We start from the raw sequence: 22091 nt of genomic DNA, 5'->3' as shown, positions 1-22091 counted from the left end.
GATTACTACTACTAGCTAGATAGAGATAAAAAATAAAGATCTGAAAATATTTGGATAGAATCAAAATCTTGCTAATTTATCTGGATTGCTTGATGTAGCTAGCTAGCTAGAGATTATCAGTTTCAATTCATTGAAAGAGAAGGAAGGTTCAAAATTTTTGTACAGAAATATATATATATATATATATATATATATATATATATACTAATTAAAGAGATGGAATTTAAAATGGGGGATCCCTGGTTGATTGTTATATATCATGATGATCATCAACACATGATTACCCACCCATGGGCCATATATATATATATATATAACTATTCTGGGATGCTCTGAAGGGTGGGCCTCCACGACCGTTGATGATCATCAGAATCCTGATCCTGATCCTGATCATGCTGTACTTGGCTGCTTATAATGAGTTCTGCCAGAAGCAACTGCAACGGCAAACCCTGCACCTCAACCTTACCCAGCAATTCCTCTAGCTGTTTCTTCGTGATCTTTACTTTTATCTCTCTTCCAGCAATCTTCTGATCATCTCCTTTTTCCTCTTTCTCGTCAAGACCCCATGTTTTCCCGGAAAATTGGGTCTCCGGCACCATCATCGGAGATTTTATATCTCGACTTGTCCGTTCTGATGATCCTTTTCTCACGCAATTGCCCATTTTCCTTTTTATTAATTATAAGTATTTTTAATTAGGAATGAGAGATCGATCGAAAAGAGAGATATCATATGTTGATGATATAACACAGTATTTATAGACAGATGCGGAGGAGGGATCGAGGTAAGATGAAAAAGATGAGAGACTGGTCAATATGCACGAGGTATGATGTGGACTTTTAGCTGACGTGGCTGGCCCCCATCTATGTTCCTGGTGGACCCCATCCATCATCTTTTTCATTATTTGGTCGTTAAACATCGGCTCGGCACTCACTCACTGTCTCACTTTTATTTTTATTTTTAACCTCATCCACAAATTATTTTTATAAATAATCAAATAAATTCACTTTAGTATTTCTATTCTCAGTCATCGTAATATATAATATAATATAATATACCCTCCTCCTCCTTTTTATTTGATTTGATTTTTCAATGATAATTAAATTTGAAACCTAGCTAGAGATAGGATCAAGCTTCTATCACTTATCACACAAGATGGATCTGATTAATAAATACTCCTTCATATATAGTTTTTATTTTTAACCTCATACACAAATTATTTTTACTTCATTATTTGTATTCTAGTCCTCGTAATATATAATATACCCTCCTTTTTTATTTGATTTTTCAATAATATTTAAATTTGAGATAGGATCAAGCTTTTATCACTTAGTCACACAAGGTGGATCTTACTCCTTCATATATAGTTTTTATTTATTTTGTGTTAAAAATTAATAAATAAATATATAAAGATTATGGGTTAGAAATAGCATCAAGCATATATTTATATTCTTAATACAAACCATTTAACATTTATTTATTTTTGATAATCTAAATACAAGCATATATTATCAAAACATTCTTAATATTCTTGATAGTTTGAGATAAACAGTTAAACATTTAACAAACCATGCTAAAATTTATTTATTTTTGATAATCTAAATACAAAACTATAAATAATAACATATAAATTGTTTTTTTTAAGAATTTTAATTTCACGTTAAACACCCTTGATTAGAACAAAACAAACAATCTATTTTTTTTTATAATGAATAATGTTATTTATTTTGAATATATTATATAAATTTTATATATGAATTGTTTTCTTGGACCTTGTTTTTTAGTATTTTTTTTATTAATCTTAACTAATTGACTATCTAATTTTATATTTATTTGTTAATTATATTATTTGTAACTAACTAAAACACAAAAATATTTAGAATTGTTAATTACTAATTTTAAATATTTTTTATTATATATTTATATTCTTAATAGTCTTTTACCAAAATAATTTATTTTTTAATAATTAAAAATATATATATATTTAAAAGTAACAGTGTTTTAATTTATATTAGCCCTTGAATAATATAATAAATAATTCAGTGTGAACGGTAAAATGCTAGCATCTTCTTGCAGCTTGAGTTATTATGGAGCTGAATCTCACGCGCATTTTTATTTAGTCATTCACGCGCTCTATTATTATATTATTTATTTTATTTAATAATTCGTAGCAAATCATATTATTGCTGACTAATGTTCTACTATCATGATTATGCCTAATCAAGTAATTAAGCAAGGTAGTCCCTAGACTATCATGAATCATTATCATCATGATTAAATTCATGATTTAGATCTTTATTATTAATAATTTTTTAATAATATAAGTGATTATATACCTACCTATAATATTTTTGTCTCTTAAAAAATAATTTTACTATTTTAATAATATTAATTATTTAATTTATTAATTAAAATATAAAATGTTTTTATTTTATATTTATAAATTTTAAATATATAAAAAATATTAATATTCATACTATCACAAAACATTTAAAACACAATAAAAATAATTATTTGGGAGATTCTCTAAAAATGTCTTCACCAATTTTCCTCCAATTTTCTTGAAAAGTTAAAAAGAATACTTTAATAAGAAAAATTATATGCTATTTATAAATTTGGTTGGACTAAGTATAAAAATAAAAATGTATTTTTATATTTAAAATTAAAATTTAATAAAAGTAAATTTAGATATTTTTTATTTGAATTAATTATTTGAGTGATTTGATAATTAAAATAATAGTAGATGATAAATTTTTATTTTTTAAAATTATAAAATTCAAAAATGCCAAAGCAAACTAAGCATATACCTTTTTTCTTCTTCTGAATATTATTACAAAACACAGCAATTTCAATGTATTTATTTACTCAATTTTGCCTCAAGTCACTCTTTTGTTGCCTTTTACGAAGTGACTTATATATATTAGTTATAATGAAATAGGAAGAAAAAGTCTATTTTTTAATTATTTAATTAACTTGTATCAAAATTTGATTTTACTTCTTTAAAATGAATTAGTAGACATCTCGTTTTGCTTATTAAGAATGCAATAGTCTCCTTTTTGCTTCTTTGAACTTTTATTTCGTAATTTCTTCTTTTTTAGTTTGTATATATTTACTTAAAAGTTTATAAACTAAATTAAATTTTCCCATCACTTGTTGAGTTGTTGAGGAAGTCAAACTTGATTTTGATACAAAAATATAAATCTTAATTTAAATAAAATAGTTTATTTCTAACCATTAATAAATTATATATATTAAAATATTAATAATTTTAAAATAATTAGTTTTTGTGCATGAGATGATTGATATAAATATATAATAAAATGGGGAGAGAGAAAGAGAGTCAAATTTGGCTTTCGTTAGAGAGCACTTTGTGGACGTTTCTTCACGATTTCCAAACAACTTTTCAACGGTCTTATTCCGCCGTCAACAGCCACATCGATTGGTTTGTTTTGTTTTTGAAGAAGCCTACGTAGGGAGTGTATTTGTAATAAAAACAAATATATAATTTGTGACGGTTTTTTTATTTAAACAATTACAAGAGTTCATTTATTTGTATAAATAATATTTTTCAATATATAAATATAAATTCACTTTATTTTTGTGAAATGGTATAAAATCTATAAATCAAAATAATTTATATATAAAATACTCAATCAAAAATCTTAAATCATAAAATATTTATCTAGGTAAAGAATTAATTTATAAATTGTTTTATTACTTAATTAATATATATTTATCTTTGTTATGTATATAATATATTATTATATATTAATATAATGAGAATATAATAATATATTATATACACTAACAATCTTTCAACATATCTTATTTCCTTTTACCGGCCATACTTTATAATATTAATTTTAATTTACTTCTAGTCAATGTACACATTTATGAATATAAACAAACAAAATATATAATAATAATAATAATAAATAAATAAAATGATAAAGACCTAATTATCTAGTCTAGTCTATTCCTTTGGGCTGAATTATCTTTTATAAAGGTCTCAAAAAAAATATATTAAGTAATACTCTATAAATCATAGAAAAATAAATTACTAAAAAATGATAGAAAAACATGATTTTGTGGATAGTAAAGGATAAGTCCATAATGATAGATTCTTTTGGTATCTTTGTTAGTTAGGGTTATATTTGAACGATAAATAAACTAAATCTAGTCTTTATTATTTTTTCTTTAAATTTTGAACATTTATAAAAATAATTATTTTGATTGATATTAATTTATAGTAACTTTCTTTTTTTTTTTTTTGTTGGGATGCATAAGAGAAATATGCACTTATTTTCTCATTGTCCATACATTTAATTTATATCATCTAAAGTAGAGTAAACAAGTATACAATAAGAAAGTTAAAGATCTCTTCTAGTATAACAACAACAATATGAATTTCCTCAACCTATTTAAGAAGTCCTGAGTTCGAACTCGTTAAACGATAAATTTTGTGTTTAGATAAATGGTTAAATGTGTTTGAGGGTTATGAGCTTAACCCCATTGTAGCCACATTTTTATCCCTTCTGGCAAATTCTGCGTCTAATTAAATGGTTAAGTGTGTTTGAGGGTTATGTGTTTAACCCCCTTGTAGCCACAATTTTATCCCTTCTTCTAGCCTAGTGGAAACAAGATGTGAATATTCTCAGCCCCCTGATGTCTTAGGTTCGAGCCCGTCAGGCGACAAGTTTTGCGCCTAGTTAAACGGTTAAGTGTGTTTACGAGTTATGTGTGCTTAATTTGTTGTCTCATTTTAATATATCCTCTCTTCTAGCCTAGCGACAACAAGAGGTGAATATTCTCAACCTCCTTGAGAGGTCTTGAGTTCGAGCCCGTCAGACGACAAATTTTGCGTTTAGTTAAGTGTGTTTGCGGGATATGTGCTTAACCCATTATGGCCACATTTTTATTTCTATCTGAAAACATTTTGAGTTTAAACAAGGACATGACTATGTGGTGCTATGCTTCTCTTTTAGTTCAAAATAAAAATTAAAAAAAACTTTTAGTTCAAAATAAAAAAGAAAAAAAAAAGTTAGTAAAGATTGTCATGAACTATTGTGTACTATAATTAATTATTTTTAACATTTAAATAATTATATGTAAGTGTTTTAAACTATAACTAGGAAGATTCTCGTGCGATGCATACGGATAAAAATATATTGTTACAACGTCTTGTGTTTATCAAATTTGGTGTTGAATTAAAAATAAAAAGTGTTATTAGCCTAGTTGGTTGAAGAGTTGTATTTGTTTTGTTAGGTTGCAAGTTCAAAACATACCTATAATAATTTTATTTGTAACCGTTTTAAGTTTATGGACGGGTCAACCCAGAATTCGACACAAGTATCTATTTACTCTCACGTATATATCCAAATTAACTACAACTCTCGACCCGGTAATCCGGACACTTTTAAAATTAAGCATCATTATATATATATATATATATATATATATATATATATATATATATATATATATATATATTCTTTTTAAATCTAAATATAACTCATTTTAAATATTTCATAGTACTGGAGTCAACTAGTATGTACATGCATGCTTGTATAATCTTCAAATAAGGTATAACCAATTTAATTATTTAGACTATCTTCACGAAAAACACATGGGATATATATATGTATGTTCAATTTCATATTTTTGAATATTAATTATATTTAAGCATATTATAATTAATTAGTCAAATTCCATAAAAGAAGCTATATGATATATATATGCTAGTAAAGAATTATGAATCATAATCTTTATGATCACGAGAATAATTAGATATTTGTTGACTGTATATATTAATTAAGAACTAATTGCATAATATATTACTTTCTCAAGAGACTATATATGCATTTTTATATTATTATTATGGAAAATTATTATCATAATAGAATGATCATCAATTGCCAATAGTAAATTATGGTAGAAAAAATATGTTTAAGTTCAGAATGTTCTCCTCCATTTTGATATTTAAATACAAGCTCTAGAGCTCTTACTTATTAAGTTATTATTTGAGTCTTTATAATCTTGTTGTTAATTTTTTTTTTCTTGTTGATTCCATTCATAATTACTTAGGATAACTATTGTTATAAGTTGATACAATCCTTTTTTAAAAGTTGTTTTCATAACAATTTTACTGCCTTTCATAAAAATATGAATAATTTCATCCTTCTAAAAAATAAAATTAAATAAGGATCAATCGTTTGTTTGATGAGACGGGTTAGTTTGAAATAATCCGATTTATTGAAAATATTGTGCGATGTAAAATATGATTTATTTGAATTATTAATTCAGTTAAATAACAACTAATATGCTTAATATTGTTAAAAAATAATAATGACGAAGTTTAGTTTATTTGAATGAATTCCAAATAATTTACATAAAGTATATTTGAGTATATGAATTTATTAAAATTTGGTGATTAATTTATTTTAATTGGAAGATGGTGGTTGTTACATGTCTATTTCATTAGGTAGAAATTAGCCCTCTTTCGAAAGTTGAAAATCCAAGTAAAGACACAACTCTTTTGAAAAAAAAAATAATAAATATAAATATTATTCCTAAGTCCCGTCCCATATGCAAAAAAGTCCTTGTGCCTTTATTTGGTAATTGACTCAATTCCAAGCACAAAATGGACTGAATAGTGATTAGTATTTAATAGTATCTAATTGTGGTTGAGATTTTGTTCAGTTCAATTTAACAGCCTTTTTATACAATATTAAGAACGAGTAATGTAATTTGTAGTTCATCACTGCAGAAATTATATATGTCATTCATAAGTGGTTGTGAATCTATAAAGACAGGTATTTATAGATCTAAATTTTCTTGTAAAAAACATGTGCAAACCTGCAATTTAATAAGTAACATAATAATTGGAAAAATGAGTCCAACACAAATGAAAAATAACAAAACTGAACTTATTTCTTTTAAATATTTACATGTTATTTAATAGTATAATTTTATTTAACATCATACGTACTTTTCAAGATATATATATATATATATATATATATATAATAATCAAATTTTAGTTGTTTTTGTATAATTTTACATGAAGATTCACTAATTTTGACTTTACATAAAAGATTGATTTTAACATTATTAATGGTTGATTTGACAAAGGCCTAGAGCTAGAATAGTTTAGATGTGAAGATCCGACTTTAAAATGGACTTCAAAATGGGAGATCATGTCCTTTGGTCCTAATATATATCTACTCCCTCTCACAAAAAGGTGTGAAGAGCATAAATATAAGAGCATAAAGATTATATTTATTATGCCTTTCCCTCTAGGAAGCAGAAGATCTCATTTGTCAAAATGGAGGTGTATAAAAGTTTGATTTAAAGTACTTTTTGTTTGGAAATAAAATATTATTTTAGTGTTAAAAGTTTGTCATGTCATTTCTAATTTTAAAAATAGTTTGGTTAAGACATGTTCGCCTTGGGAAAGAATAATACAGGAAAAGAGAGGCCTTTGTTTGGATAAAAGTTTTTAATAAATTTGAGTTATTTGAAAAATAATAATTTGTGATGATTTTGAGGAGATATTAATATTTTTGAATAAAAACACTTAAATATATTAATATATAATAATAAAATAAAATATAATAATTTAAAATAAAAAATATTTTAGTATTTTAGTTAATTTATTAATTAATGTGATGGAAGACATAATGAACAAATATTTTTTAAATTTGGTTATTCAAATAACCTAAATCGAACTCGACCTTAAAGAATTAATTTTAAATTAAATGATATTGCTCTTAGTGCAGACATAAAGTGTCAATTTTTTGTTGGAGTGATATTTTACTTTGTCAATAAGTCATTGTTATACTTTATTAATTTGGGAAGATTGCACTTTATAATTTATTAGGAAAAAAGTTGTAAGATTTTAAATTTTCTTAAAATATCTCATTTTTTTTTGATAGTGTCATACATAAAGGAATTTTGACGGTGATAGATGCATTCAGAAATAATGTATTATAGTTAATCGTTGTAAAATGTGTTATGAATATGTGAAGACGACATCTCATTTGTTTTTGTTTTTGCATTATTAAGGAGTAACTGAGACTTAAAACCTCATTTGGAACATGATTGACATTAAGTTGATGATGCTTGAAGTAATTGTCAGTTTGTTGAAATGTTTGAATAGAAATGGTGAGTTCGATTGAATATAGTCCTCTATCACGATTATTTTATGGCGAATCATTTAGCTATAAATAAATCATATAACATTTAATTATTGTATTTGATCAATCCGTTTACTTATTATTATGATGATATACAAGTCTACTCTAGAAACTAACGAATGCGGTTTATAAACATATTGACTTTCTTTTTAAATTTTTTTAAAGTTGGTTAACACTAAATTTTCTGTTATATTTATTTATTTGTGGTTTTATTGTTGTTTTCTAAATGAATAATGTTATGTTTTGTGAAAGGCCACATATAGAGTAAGCAATATATGTTTTTGCATAGGTCCACCATCAGAACCAATTTTTATTATTAATTAATAAATATATATTATGTATTTTTTTTTTCAGTTTTATATTATGAATTATTTTTTATACTTATTTTAAACTTTTATTTAGTATCATATTTTAATTTCATGTACCACAAATTTTTTTAGTGGCCTCCAATCCTTAGGGTAGGTTTTACTTGACTATTTGATGACACTTTAAACATTATTATTATTGCAATGTTTCTGTAATTATGTTTAAACTATTTGATGAGCTTTTATAAGAAGAAAAATCTCAAACACAAATTTAGTCGATTTTATAAAAATCCCATCCTAAGTTGTGGATTGAACAGTGGGTTTGATATGCCTTGATCCGATTCCACTAGAGATTATATATAATCATCAACATATAAAATATGAATTCATGAATGGATTGAAATTTTATACAGATAATATACTATTTTATAAGATAGAACATTATTAAGTGATAAATCTTGACTGTTTTTGGTTATTTTTTATCGTTATTTTTGTAATCAATTTTAAGAATATAAGCGCATACAAACAGACCTTACATCCAAAATCAGAATTTAATAATTTATATTTCCCGCCCTCTCAACATTTGAAATTCTACGATTTCAACTTTGAAAAAACTCATATACACCCTCACAGATTTGTAATATGTTTATATTAACCCTTGAATGTTTATTTATAAGATAATTGACTTAAAACTTCAGCTAGAATTTATATCACCCCCATTATTCACACCAATTGCCAAATATTACATTGAAGTATGTAATTAAACAGATCATAAAAGTATGAGGATTATATTTTCAACTTTTCAATTTTCTTGCCGCTAGATCGTCTAATGAGAGAGAAAGAGATTGAAACAGTAGAGGAGGAAGAAAGGAGAAATGCCAGTCCTCCATGGAGTTGAGGAGCAGAATGCAACTATTGACGATCCAATATTGCCATATCTCCGAGAAATCGCGAAAGCAGTTGAAGAGCTAGATTTGCGCAATAGTGATGCGGGAAAACAATTAGATGAGCTAATAATCAACTGCATCACCAAGTTCAAGAACGATCCGCGCTACCGTGAAGACGCTCGATTTCTTAAGATATGGTTTCTCTATGTAATACATCCACTACGCTCTAATTCTTCAGTGATTTGCACAAATTTCTCTTGAACTATCGTTATCATAACTGCTGTTGCGTTGTCTCTGTAGATGGATTCTTGTTCAGATTCCGAGACTGTTTTCAGAGAAATGGAACAGCTCAAGATATGTTTACAGAATTCCTTGTTATATGAGAACTATGCATTGCTTTTGGAGGCAAATGGGAAGCTTATTGATGCATTCCGAGTTTATCAATTAGGCATTTCAAGGTCACATCCTTATCTCGACCTCGTTCTTGCGCAAATATTGTGTACATATTTCCGGTAATTTGACAATACTTTCTTGGTTCCAGAAATGCTAAACCTGTGGAGAGGTTAATGAAGGCGGTGGCTCTTTTCCGTGATCGATTGTCTGGAATAATAAATGCTTGTGCAGTTAAGAAGGTTAGGTTAATGTTTGAATTAATTAACAGGACAGTTTAGTAAGATTGATCCAGTTTGATAAAGTTAACAGTCATCCTTTAATTTATTGCCCTAGCTTTTTCTGGTCTCATTAGGACACTTTCTTGTTGAATTAAAGGTAATCCCACAAACTAATATTAGGGGGAAACACCTACTCATGCCTGAACTCTTCTTTGTTGACCTCGAGACAGTTCTATGATGATTCATTGCAGTTGAATACCTCAAATCTTTAGTTTTGTTTCTGTTCCTTCACTTACTATGTAAAGAGACCAATCTGTTTCCGGATGGATTATAATGAAAACACCATTAAGTATGTTGACTGATACTTTCCATTTCCATTTCAGATTGGTGATGATGATTCATCTGATGGGGGGTATATTAACCCATGGTCACCCTCAGTGATTAATGAATTCCTATTGAAGAGGAAGTCCAGTATTATAAAATATGATGTAAGAAAAAATCTCTTAGAATTACCTTGGTTTCAATTAACAATTAAACCAGTGTTTATAAAATCTTGGTTCAGGGTTATCATCAAAGTAGTAAAGTATATTCAGGAAGAGTGCCTTTATCTACCTTGCAGAAGGCATCAAGGAACAAGGTCATTGAGATAGGTAACATGTAATTCTTTTGGCTGTTAACTTATAGGAGTTATCTTGATTTTCTTTCCTTCTTGTTTTTTTTTCTAATGAATATCTAAATCAAAGGTGGAAAGAAGTACCAGATTAAAGGTTGTGCCGGTCAGGGTGGATTTGCTCAAGTATTTAAAGCATATATCAACAGTAATCCTGATGAAATTGTGGCGCTCAAGGTAGCTAGTAGCCGGTACTTATCTTTTTTCTTTTATAATTGGTTGCTGAAATCCAACAAATATTATAACGAATCTAAGAATGTTAACAAAGTTATCTCCTGAAACTTAGAAGACGTCATAGTGTGTCTTAATATTGTGCAGTATCTGCTTAGTTTCCCAGGAAATGGTTTCATTAACACCATGCCTGTAAGACACAAGTTGCAAAGAGTCCTAATTCAATAGCTCTTATTTCAGATGAATTGGAATAACAACAAAAACTAGTCCAGGCTTTGAAGGAAATAAAATTTCCATCATTATTAGTAATAACAATAGCTGAAGTACTGTTAGTAGAGTGAAAATTTCGATCACAAAAGATTCTCTTTAACCAAAAGACATTTAATGTAGCTTCTGAAGTTGATATATGGCGGTTTGGGTGGAACAACACACTTAAGTCCATTTTTTTATGTTGCAGATTCAGAAACCTGCATTTTCATGGGAATTCTATATGTATAGACTGCTTGATGAGAGGATCCCTGAACCCGATGTATGCATGTGTTAGTTTTTGTTAGTTAGTTTTTGTTTTTGTTAGCTCTTATTCTTACTTGCAAAATTTTCAGAGGACAACTTTTGGGTATGCTCATAGACTTCATCTCTATAGTGACTACAGCATTTTAGTCTGTGACTACTTAGGTCATGGAACACTGCAGGTAAGTAGAGGAAGATACTATGTCTGTTTATTTCACTTTGTGCATTTTACTCATCTCTTCTAATACCACATTTCCAGGATGCAATAAATTCTAATGTGGTCATTGGTGTATCCATGGATGAAGTTTTGGTCATTTATTACACAATAGAGTTGCTCTTCATGCTAGAGACTCTACACGGTGTTGGTATCATTCATGGTGATTTTAAGCCTGATAACTTGTTAATTCGTTACTCTAGGTACTAGGATCTTACCTGAACATCTCTTATTCTCATTGAAATAGCATTGTTTTTTCATACATTGAACAATTTGTTGACTTCTTTCGTAGGGACAACCTGACAGTTTCAATTGATGAATTTCGACACCGATCTGGGCCTTGGCGTGATCAGGTAATCTGTTAAATACAATTAACTTTGGCATGCTATATCGTGTTTAATTTCTGACCCACTTAATATTTCAGGGGCTTAGCCTTGTTGACTGGGGCAGGGGAATAGATATGAATCTCTTTCCTGATGGGGTAAAGTTCTCAGGAGGTTGCAGGACATCTGGTTTTCGTTGTGTTGAAATGCAAGAGAATAAGCCATGGACATTTCAGGCAAGCTTTTAGTTAGCTTTTGATAATTAGAGACCCTTTCATTTGAGAATTATTAAAAAGTGTATTAAAAATATAACAGGTAGACACTTATGGACTATGTGTTATGGTTCATATGATGCTGCACGGTTCATACATGGAAATAGAAAAAAAGGAATCTCCAGGTGGAGGTTACTTCTACCAACCGAAAATACCTTTTAAACGGTAACATTCTTAAATCAGCTATTGACAGACAGATTCCATTAAACTTGTAAACATTCTTGTTGCTAGAAACACTAATATTTTCTCCATTACTGTATGCAATTCAGCTACTGGCTTCCATTGTGGAAGGAGATGTTCAAGAAGCTTCTTAACATGAATCCAGATGAAGATGAGAAGATAGTGTTGAAATCGTTTAGGGAATCATTGCAGGATTACATTTGCTCGGATTCTAAGCGCATTAGTAATTTGAAACAGTCACTGTTGAAACAGAGGAATGCTGTGTGTTCTGGCTAATAGTAATCCTCCATGGATGAGGTCTTATTATTACTATAGAGGGTGTTTATGAAATTAGTCTTGGGCTGTTTTCAGTATTTTATTGGTTTTTTGTATGTGTTTATTTATGCAAGTTAATCTTAAATACAGGTTGGTTGTTGTGACATGTATATAGTCTTAAATTGCAATGGTTTATTGATGAGAACTACTAGCTAATTAATAGTGTTTATATTGTTCTGGGAATGAATCAAAATTCTTTTAGTCATGGCTGATAACAATTTACAGTGTTGAATTATTAAAATAACACCCTTTGTTTTTTTTTTGTCTTTTTTATGTTAGTTGAAGAAATTCATCACTAATTAATATATATTTATTGAAGTTAGGAGGACATATTTCAATTTAAGACCATAAACTTGGATTTCTAAGGTATTATTTTAGTGGGTTAAATTTATTTATAATTTTAATTTCAATCATAAGCCTAACATTCACTTAAAATTTTTGATCCAACTAAAGATCTTACTAAATTATTTGAAAAAAATAAATATTATGCATTGGAATTTTTTTTAATCTAATAACAGGGAAGAGAAAAGAAGATTAAATGCTGAGTTTCATTACCTTATTAATCGGAAAAAAGAAGAATATTTGAGAAATGATTTTAATTTTTAAGTCAAATTTGTTGTCATTCCCGGAAAATTTGATGAAATGACCTTAATAATGCATTTATTTAGAAAAATGACCATCACCCCATAAACCATGCAAAAATGACCATTCAGACAAAAATACCTCTTCGCGTGACGTGACGGAGTCCTAATTCGTCGAGTATGACCGCCATTGTGAGACGCATCATATTGAGAATTTATATAACGAATTAAGGACGATATATTTTCGTCATAATACAGAAAAAATGATTATTTTCGCAAATTTTATTAAGAACGGATTAATCATTTCCCGTGGGTTTTATTAGGTCATTTTATCAAATTTCTCTCATTCCCTTCCGATTATTATTATTTTTATAATAATACTACTGTTTTTGAAAAAATAAGAAATAAAATAAAAAAAAAATAAAATAAAAAAAAGGATAAAAACTAATTTAGAAAAGAAAAATGATAAACTGTCCAGTATCTATCTATTAAACACATACCAGCACCGGTGGCAGAAATGATAATATGGGTTGACTGGTAGTGTCAGTTATGTAATATCTCAAACCCTAGGGCGATCCCTTCTCTTCTCCTGCTTCAATTTATTTGTTGGTGCTTTTCCTCATTTCCTCTTCCTCTCCTCACAATCAGGAGTCTAAACCAAACTGCGTTTGACTTCCCGCGGCGGCGACCTTTCAAGGTTACTTTTTTTTATAAATTTATTTGTATGGTCTCTCTTTCTAGTAGATCTGTACTTGGATTCATCTTTTAGTTCCATATGTTCTTTTGATATTGTGTTTTATCTGAGTGAACTTTCTTAAGCTTATGTTGGTTGGTGCATAAATCTGAGAATTGTATTGGATCTTAACAAAATATGTTATGGTTTCTTTGGATTTTCATTGCTAGTTAGTTATTGGATCTTTGATCATATTGAAACGACTAAAACCAAAAGGTATATACTTTGATGGTTATAGAGATAGCCATGTATTTATCAAAATTTTATTAGATAATTTGATGAATTGTGACAAGATTTTATCCATTTGTAACTTTGATGATTTTTACACTCCTATTTTTCTCAATTGATTTCCAATTTGGCTGATTTGGTTGTGAACCAATTTACTAATCATTTTTAAATCTGAAAGATGTACTTACAATGATTGTACTTTTATATTAAATTTTTGTTCAACAAATTATTGTTTTAAGAAATAATATGAAGTTGCTCATTGTTTACTTGGGATGATCGGATTCATATCTATCCTTATCCTATTTTGTTATTTGTGCAGATAAGATAGTTGTTTGTTTTGAGTCTAGGAATGTTAACACTCTTGATATTTCTAATGTATATATGCCAGATGTTTGGATGATCTAATTGATTTGTGAAATGTGATTATATAGTAGATAATCATTCTTTTTTTTTTTAATTTGGGTACGTAGGAAAAACAGGTGTTCACAATGATTTTCCATATGTAAACACAATTCCTAGTTTTGACAAACTTTGTTCTCCTATGTGTTAAACAATATTCGTTCTTGTGGTGCAGGTCACTGATAGAGCTGCAAACATGGCTGATAGAAATCAGCAGTCGTCCACCTTTAATAAGTTACATGGTCAATCATATTTCCTCTCTCAAATCACCACCCCTAACTTGCTGTCCAGGAACAGTGGCTTGAATAACTATTCTACACCATTTGTCAATGGAGGTCTTCAGAGTTCATTCCAATCCCCATTCCGAGGATCTGTTTCTCCATTGTCTCCGGTTTTTGTACAAGCTCCCAGTGAAAAGGGCATTAGCGGTTTCATGATTGATTTTCTCATGGGAGGAGTTTCTGCAGCTGTATCTAAGACAGCTGCTGCTCCAATTGAGCGAGTTAAGCTTTTGATTCAGAATCAAGATGAGATGATCAAACAGGGTCGGCTATCTGAGCGATATCAAGGAATTGGTGATTGCTTTAAAAGAACCATGAAGGATGAGGGTGCTGTTGCTCTATGGAGGGGTAACACAGCCAATGTCATCAGATACTTCCCTACCCAGGTTAGTTTTTTTCCCCCTTTCTTTTTAATCATTTTGTTCATCTGTGTATCGATTGAAACCAGACTGTTCTTTTCTCCAGGCTCTTAACTTTGCTTTCAAAGACTATTTCAAGAGGCTTTTCAACTTCAAGAAGGACAGGGACGGTTACTGGAAGTGGTTTGCTGGAAATTTGGCATCTGGTGGTGCTGCTGGTGCCTCATCCCTTCTATTTGTATACTCTCTAGATTATGCTAGAACCCGTTTGGCTAATGATGCCAAATCCGCTAAGAAGGGTGGTGGAAGGCAATTTGATGGTTTGGTTGACGTTTATCGTAAAACCATCAAATCCGATGGCATTGCGGGACTGTACCGTGGATTCAACATTTCCTGTGTGGGAATCATTGTCTATCGCGGGCTTTACTTTGGAATGTATGATTCTCTAAAACCAGTGCTACTGGTTGGTGAGTTGCAGGTAATTAATTAACCAATTGTTTCTTTTGGTGTGAAATTCCAAATTGACCAAAAACTGAACAATTGAGATACAATAATAATGCAGGATAATTTCCTAGCAAGTTTCCTGCTTGGTTGGGGAATTACAATCGGTGCTGGGTTAGCTTCTTACCCAATTGATACAGTACGCAGAAGAATGATGATGACATCTGGTGAAGCAGTCAAGTACAAAAGCTCTTATGATTGCTTCCAACAGATTTTGAAGAATGAAGGCTCTAAATCATTGTTCAAGGGTGCTGGAGCAAACATCTTGCGTGCTGTTGCAGGTGCTGGAGTGTTGGCTGGGTACGACAAGTTGCAGGTTGTACTCTTGGGCAAGAAGTATGGATCTGGAGGTGGCGGCTAATTTGCCATCTCAGTGTTGAAGATGATGATGATGATGAAAAATTACTGTGAGGTCCTATAATATGTTTATTTTCTTGAACAACTGTTAGAACATCTACTACTACTACTGTGCTTTTTCATATCCCCTATTTAGTAGTTTTGAACTCCAAGAGAATGCTTTTGAATTTGAGTTTATCTGCTGTCCTTGTAGTCTCTAAGTTTATTCAAAGTTTTAGTTGTGTTTTTTGGTTTGGAAAATGAAGTATTTATGTCATAATGTTTCTTCCAAACACTTCCCTGAATTGATTTGATAAGGACTACTGAAGTTTGAAGTGCATCCATACATTATTGAATCACAATTAATGAAACCATGAGCAATGCAGGCGTGTGTGAGCACTCCAATTCAATAATGTAGCATTCATTGTGTTTGGATTTATGTCTTTTTTTCTTCTTCATCTAAGAGATGTATTGAAATTGATACTGCTAAATAATGTGTATCGTAATCTAAAGATGTCTAAAAATATATGATTTCATTTTGATTTGTGACCAGCCATATTATTTAAAGAAAACAATAAATGGTTTGACATTGAAAGGTGATTTTCTAGCAGTTGGCAAGTATCAACTTGTATATTTACTTATTGGCAAAATAATGCATTTTCTAACAATGAATGTCTACATTTTATTGTTGGGACTTTTATTGAATATAATAATGTTATCTTTACTAAATTAAATGAGTTATTTTCTATATTTTATTTAATGTTATACAAATATTTTGAGAGCATTCCCCTTACTGTTCCAACTTTATTTTTATGTCCAATTTAATTTTTAATTGAAGTCTTTTTCCTATGCTTTATTTATTTATTTATATATTTTTAGAATGATCAAAGTGTCTAGAAAGAGTCATAGATCCCAATTCTTTTCATCTGGCCCTCTTAAAATTGCAGTTAAAATTAATAAGGAAAACAAACAACCATTGAATGTTCAAAAAAAATGGTAGGCATATCATGTACAATTTTATAACACTTGTGGACATATTCTAGATCCCCAAAGATGGAGGAATCTATGAAGAAGATCATGATAGAAATCAACGAAGAGTCGGTAAGCCCAACAGGAAAATTCTTCAACAGCTCTATTCGATCAATATCAATTATAGCTGTCACGGAATCGCAAGTCCCTATTGATGATGCTATCACCATGACTTTGCTCAAAGATATCTTCTTACTCATCAATCATCATCGGTTCTCCTTGGTCATGGTAATGATGGATCTTCACTTCTCATCATTTTCAAGTTTCAAACTAAAAAAAACATGACAACTATGAAATTTTAAAATCATTTTATTCATAATGGGTAATGTTTTCTCTAAAGTATGTAACACAAATAGTGACTTTGGATTCCGGCTTGTGAAGAGTGCTTTGGTGTGTGATGGATGGACTCGGGTTAGGTCAGACGATTGGGATTGAATTTCAGCCCATCGATATTTGTACAATTACTTTCGATTTCGATCTAGTTAAGCAAATAAAGTTCAATCTTTAAGTGGGTGAGTCTTTCTTCAAAGTAATCAAAATTGATTATAATTCAAAATTCACAATTGACAATTGGAACATAGACTATAAAATAATTAAACTAAAATTTTAAAATAAAAAATAAATATTAATAAATTCTAAATAAAAATAAAAAAATTTAAAAATTCTAATGAAAAATTTAAAAAATAAACAAAAATTAAAATTTCTAATTTTAATTTAAAAATTAAAAAACTTATTAATGTTTAAATAAATTATTATATATAATAAGATTATAAATATATATTAATTAAAAATAGCGCACACACACATATATATATATATATATATTAATTTGAGAATAATATATTATTAATATATTAATTATTTTAATAAATTTAAATATATTATTTAAGAAAATTATATTTAAAATAATAATTATTTGGGCTTTCTTTTTAAATTAACTTTATAATATATGTATAGTGTTAAACATTAACTATTTAACAATACATGAATTTTAATAAATAATTTAGAATATATTATCATTTATTATGTTAATAAAATTATTTTAGTTATTATTAAGTTGATTTTTTTTTAAATAAAATATAGTTTAATAATAAAAACTTATAATATTATTAATTTATAACAATTATTTTTGTAATAGTTATTATATTAGTAAATTATTGAATAAATTACTTTAAATTATAATGTAAATAATAAAAACACTTACAAAAAAAAATAATAGTTAATAAAAACTAATATTAATTAATAAATTAAACTAAATATAAATATTTATAACATTAAAAAATCATTAATTATTTAAATATTCATATTCATATTATTACTTTTATTATTTAATATATTATAGAGATAATATATCAAAAATAATTATAATTAATTAAAATATTAAGATAAAAAAATTATAACTTTAAGTTAAAAAAGTTTTTTTTTATTAAAATTTTAATATTTATAATTAACTAAATTAATTTATATTAAAAATATAACAAATAGTTTTTTTAATAATTATTTATTTTAAAGTATGTTATTATATTTATATATTTTTTTCTATAATATATTTTTAAATATTATTGTAATTATTAGAAATATTAAAAATTATATTATATATTTAAATCATGTATTATTTAATTTTTAAGAGTAATTATTCAATTAAAAATATTATAAAAATATTAGTGTTATATATATGTATAGTTATATTATTAAAAATAATTATAAAAATATAAAACATTAAAATAAGTGATTATCTTTATTTTATTAAAAATATTTTATATATTATCTATAATATATACATATTAATATTATTTGAATAATTATATTTTTAATGTTTTATATATAATTATTTTAATATTTATTATTAATTGTTATTTTATTTGTTTGATATTATTTTAATTATAAGATATATTAAAACTTATATTATATATTATTTATTTAATAAGAGTATATAAAAATATAGTTATATTATTAAAAATATTAGTATATTTAAATATAATTATATTATTTAAAATAATTATAAAATATTAATAATATTATAATCAATATTTATTTTTATCAATTCTATATAGTTAAATTAAAAATATATTATAGAATATATATAATAAAATATTTTATTAAAATTAATTAATATTAGTTAATATATATTTTAAATATAATATTTATAATAGACTAATTTATTTTTAAATTATTAATTTAGTTATTTATAAATATTTAATTATTAATGAAAAAAAATTGTTTTATTTATGTTATTAATATATTTCTACTCATTTTTATTTTATTTTATTATAAATATTTATGTATTATAATATATTAGTTATTATCTATATAATATATTAGTTATTATAATAAATAATAAACATATTAATATTATTTAAATAATTATTTTTAATTATAAATTATTGTTTTTAATATTATGTAGGTTAACATATTGAAAATATGTAATGTATTTAAAAATTATTAACTAACAAAATAATAATAATAATAATAATAAATGTTAATTATGTTTGAGAGAATTTTAAATATTATTGTAATTATAATAAACACTAACACTTATATTATATATTAAAATCATATATTATTTAATTTTTAAGAGTAATTATTCAATTATAAATATTTTAAAATATTACTGCTCTATATAAAAATAATTATAAAATTATAAATAATATTAAAATAAGTGATTATTTTTATTTTATTATAAATATTTATATATTATCTCTAATATATTAGTTATGATAAGAAATAATAAACATAATAATATTATTTTAATAATTTTTTTTAATGTTATATATATATATAATTATATTAATATTTATTATTAATTGTTAATTGTTAATTTTATTATTTATTTTTATTTCATTTACCTTACACTTTGTTTTTAATATTATGTATTTTACTTAACAATGTTAATTAATAAATTTTATATTAAAATATTAAATATTTTTTATAAAACATAATTTATTAATAATATAAAATAAAATAAATTTATTTTCTTAATATTATAAAAACTATAATTAATAATTAAATATAATAAATTTATTTATTTATTTATCTAAATTTAATGCAAAATATATATTACAATTCCAAAATTAAATAAAATGATTATTTTTATTATATTTATTTTATATATTTGACTTAGTTCTTTAATTGTAAATTTGTAAAAAAAAATTATGCCACAGTTTATAGGAAATATATGCCATATATAACGATGATGACAAACTTAAATAAGAATATATATCTTATATTAATATATTATATATATATATATAATATTAACCAATACTAAGTAATTGTAATTACAAATAAATAAGTTTATAGTAACTCACTAAGTTACAACGAGAGTAATTTATAAAAGACTAAATATAACCGGTTCAATTTCACTTAAAACAGTTGAAGTTAGTGCAATGACTATGGGTAATGTTAGTAACTTAAAAAAAAATGAATTTTTTTATAGTAAATATAGGAGATTTATTGAATTTAACTCCAATTGTGATTTTTTTTTGTTGTAGATTATTTAAGTTGTGTACGGATGATATATTTATTTCACCTATTATACATTATTGGCATAAATTTCCCTACAAAATGTGCTTTCATATTTGCATATATGAGTTCATATTTGATCATATTCTGTTTTCGAAAGATACTCCACTTTCTTTTCATATTTTTCTTTTTAGTGGAATTTATAAAACTTTATTAATATAAGTTATTATCTAAGAAAAAACAAATAGAACTAGAGAAAACATAATAATGCATGTTTGAATTCTTCAAAAATAACTTCACAATATAAATATTGACTTTCACTCTTAAAGAAAAGTTAATCGAAATTCCAAAAATAAACAAATCAAAATATTAAAAATTTGAAGTAGTTGTCAAATTAAAAGAACACTATGACTATTTATTAGCCGAAAAAAATAGAAAAAAATAAGAATAATCAAACTTGTAAATTGAAAGTTATAAAATTAAACTTATAAAAAACATGAGACAAATCATATCTAATAAAATAATTCGAAATGAAACAATAGTTGAAATAATTCAAAATGAGACGATAGTTGAAATAATTTTATAGTAACCAAGCTATAAAATTGTAATTATTGGTATTATGGAAATCAAAGTTAAACTAAAAAATGTTGAACAAATTAGTTCTTTGTTTTGGTGGAGGTTGAAACTTAATTCATAATTCAAACCCAGAACATCAGGATATGGGTGAGATGTGATTCAAATATTGTGGATGTTATGAAAATTTATTTAGATGATCAGGTCATTATGGTTGAAGTCATATGTAAGAATACGCTCTCAAGGAATTTCAAATTGCAGTGATCTACAACTCTGAACATGAACGAAAACAACTCTAAGGGAGTCTTAGGAGCTGGATTGACAGCAACATGTCATGGGCCATAACGGGGGACTTCAATGTCATGAGATATGCACATGAAAGATTGTCGACAACTGAGATTATGCAAGGAATGATTGAGTTCAATGAGTGTATCAGGAATGTTGGATGTATCGAGCCAACCAATTTGAGTACCATGTTCACACGGTCAACCACACGAGGAAATTAACAAACTAGAAAGAGTTGAATTGATCAGGGATTGATAAAAGAAGAATGAGTTATTCAATTTTCAAGTAGTCAAGTTGAAGTTATTAGTCCGATGATATCTAATCACTGTCCAATCAAACTCTTTTATTCAAGTTCTTCAATTTATGGATAGAAAGTTATGAGCTCAGAGTTATTTTGGATGACGTTTGGTCAAAGAATGTACAAGAACGAGAATGTTTCGTGTTAGTAAAAAATTGAGAATGCTTAAAACTGGCTTTAAAGACTGGACAACAATAATTTCTGCCGTATTTCGACTAGAGTTGCCAAAACAATGGCCAACCTTGAGGATATTTAAAGTCAACTTATGAGAAGTGAAGAGCCAAAATGTCTTAGAATTGAGGAAATATCGTCATTGACTTATTTTCGGTCACTTAGTATGCATGAAGAGCGTTTTGTTAAACAGAAGTCGAGGAA

The 22091-nt window shown here is 26.6% G+C and overlaps 3 protein-coding genes across 3 annotated transcripts; 2 read left to right on the top strand and 1 right to left on the bottom strand.

Moving 5' to 3' along the window:
- On the bottom strand, positions 1 to 714 carry LOC124940672. The gene has a single exon (XM_047481205.1). It carries the CDS (start codon positions 660 to 662, stop codon positions 318 to 320), a length of 345 nt encoding a protein of 114 aa, XP_047337161.1. The 5' UTR covers positions 663 to 714; the 3' UTR covers positions 1 to 317.
- Positions 715 to 9331: 8617 nt separating this feature from the next.
- LOC124938817 (mitotic checkpoint serine/threonine-protein kinase BUB1) lies at positions 9332 to 12903 on the top strand. The gene is made up of 13 exons (XM_047479332.1): positions 9332 to 9592; positions 9686 to 9843; positions 9927 to 10017; positions 10380 to 10484; positions 10559 to 10646; positions 10740 to 10843; positions 11295 to 11366; positions 11440 to 11529; positions 11607 to 11764; positions 11854 to 11914; positions 11986 to 12120; positions 12200 to 12321; positions 12426 to 12903. The coding sequence occupies exons 1-13, from the start codon at positions 9374 to 9376 to the stop codon at positions 12610 to 12612; spliced, it is 1590 nt and encodes a 529-aa protein (XP_047335288.1). The 5' UTR covers positions 9332 to 9373; the 3' UTR covers positions 12613 to 12903.
- An 861-nt stretch (positions 12904 to 13764) lies between these two features.
- LOC124937903 (ADP,ATP carrier protein-like) lies at positions 13765 to 16280 on the top strand. The gene is made up of 4 exons (XM_047478235.1): positions 13765 to 13929; positions 14768 to 15259; positions 15339 to 15710; positions 15795 to 16280. Exons 2-4 carry the CDS (start codon positions 14789 to 14791, stop codon positions 16092 to 16094), a joined length of 1143 nt encoding a protein of 380 aa, XP_047334191.1. The 5' UTR covers positions 13765 to 13929; positions 14768 to 14788; the 3' UTR covers positions 16095 to 16280.
- The last annotated feature ends 5811 nt before the right edge of the window (positions 16281 to 22091 follow it).

The sequence above is a fragment of the Impatiens glandulifera genome, chromosome 5 (genome assembly GCF_907164915.1).
Source record: "Impatiens glandulifera chromosome 5, dImpGla2.1, whole genome shotgun sequence".
NCBI lineage: Eukaryota > Viridiplantae > Streptophyta > Magnoliopsida > Ericales > Balsaminaceae > Impatiens > Impatiens glandulifera.
The sequence above is the reverse complement of the archived record's forward strand: the minus strand, read 5'-3'. Positions and strand labels throughout refer to the sequence as shown.

What these genes read in the sequence shown, in the direction of transcription:
- LOC124937903 (XM_047478235.1), top strand. Translation starts at nt 14,789, where the DNA reads ATGGCTGATAGAAATCAGCAGTCGTCCACCTTTAATAAGTTACATGGT. An exon ending in TCAGATACTTCCCTACCCAG is followed by an intron (nt 15,260 to 15,338) that starts GTTAGTTTTTTT and finishes TCTTTTCTCCAG; the next exon opens with GCTCTTAACTTTGCTTTCAA. An exon ending in TACTGGTTGGTGAGTTGCAG is followed by an intron (nt 15,711 to 15,794) that starts GTAATTAATTAA and finishes ATAATAATGCAG; the next exon opens with GATAATTTCCTAGCAAGTTT.
- LOC124938817 (XM_047479332.1), top strand. Translation starts at nt 9,374, where the DNA reads ATGCCAGTCCTCCATGGAGTTGAGGAGCAGAATGCAACTATTGACGAT. An exon ending in ATGAAATTGTGGCGCTCAAG is followed by an intron (nt 10,844 to 11,294) that starts GTAGCTAGTAGC and finishes TTTATGTTGCAG; the next exon opens with ATTCAGAAACCTGCATTTTC. An exon ending in CCGAAAATACCTTTTAAACG is followed by an intron (nt 12,322 to 12,425) that starts GTAACATTCTTA and finishes TATGCAATTCAG; the next exon opens with CTACTGGCTTCCATTGTGGA.
- LOC124940672 (XM_047481205.1), bottom strand. Translation starts at nt 662, where the DNA reads ATGGGCAATTGCGTGAGAAAAGGATCATCAGAACGGACAAGTCGAGAT.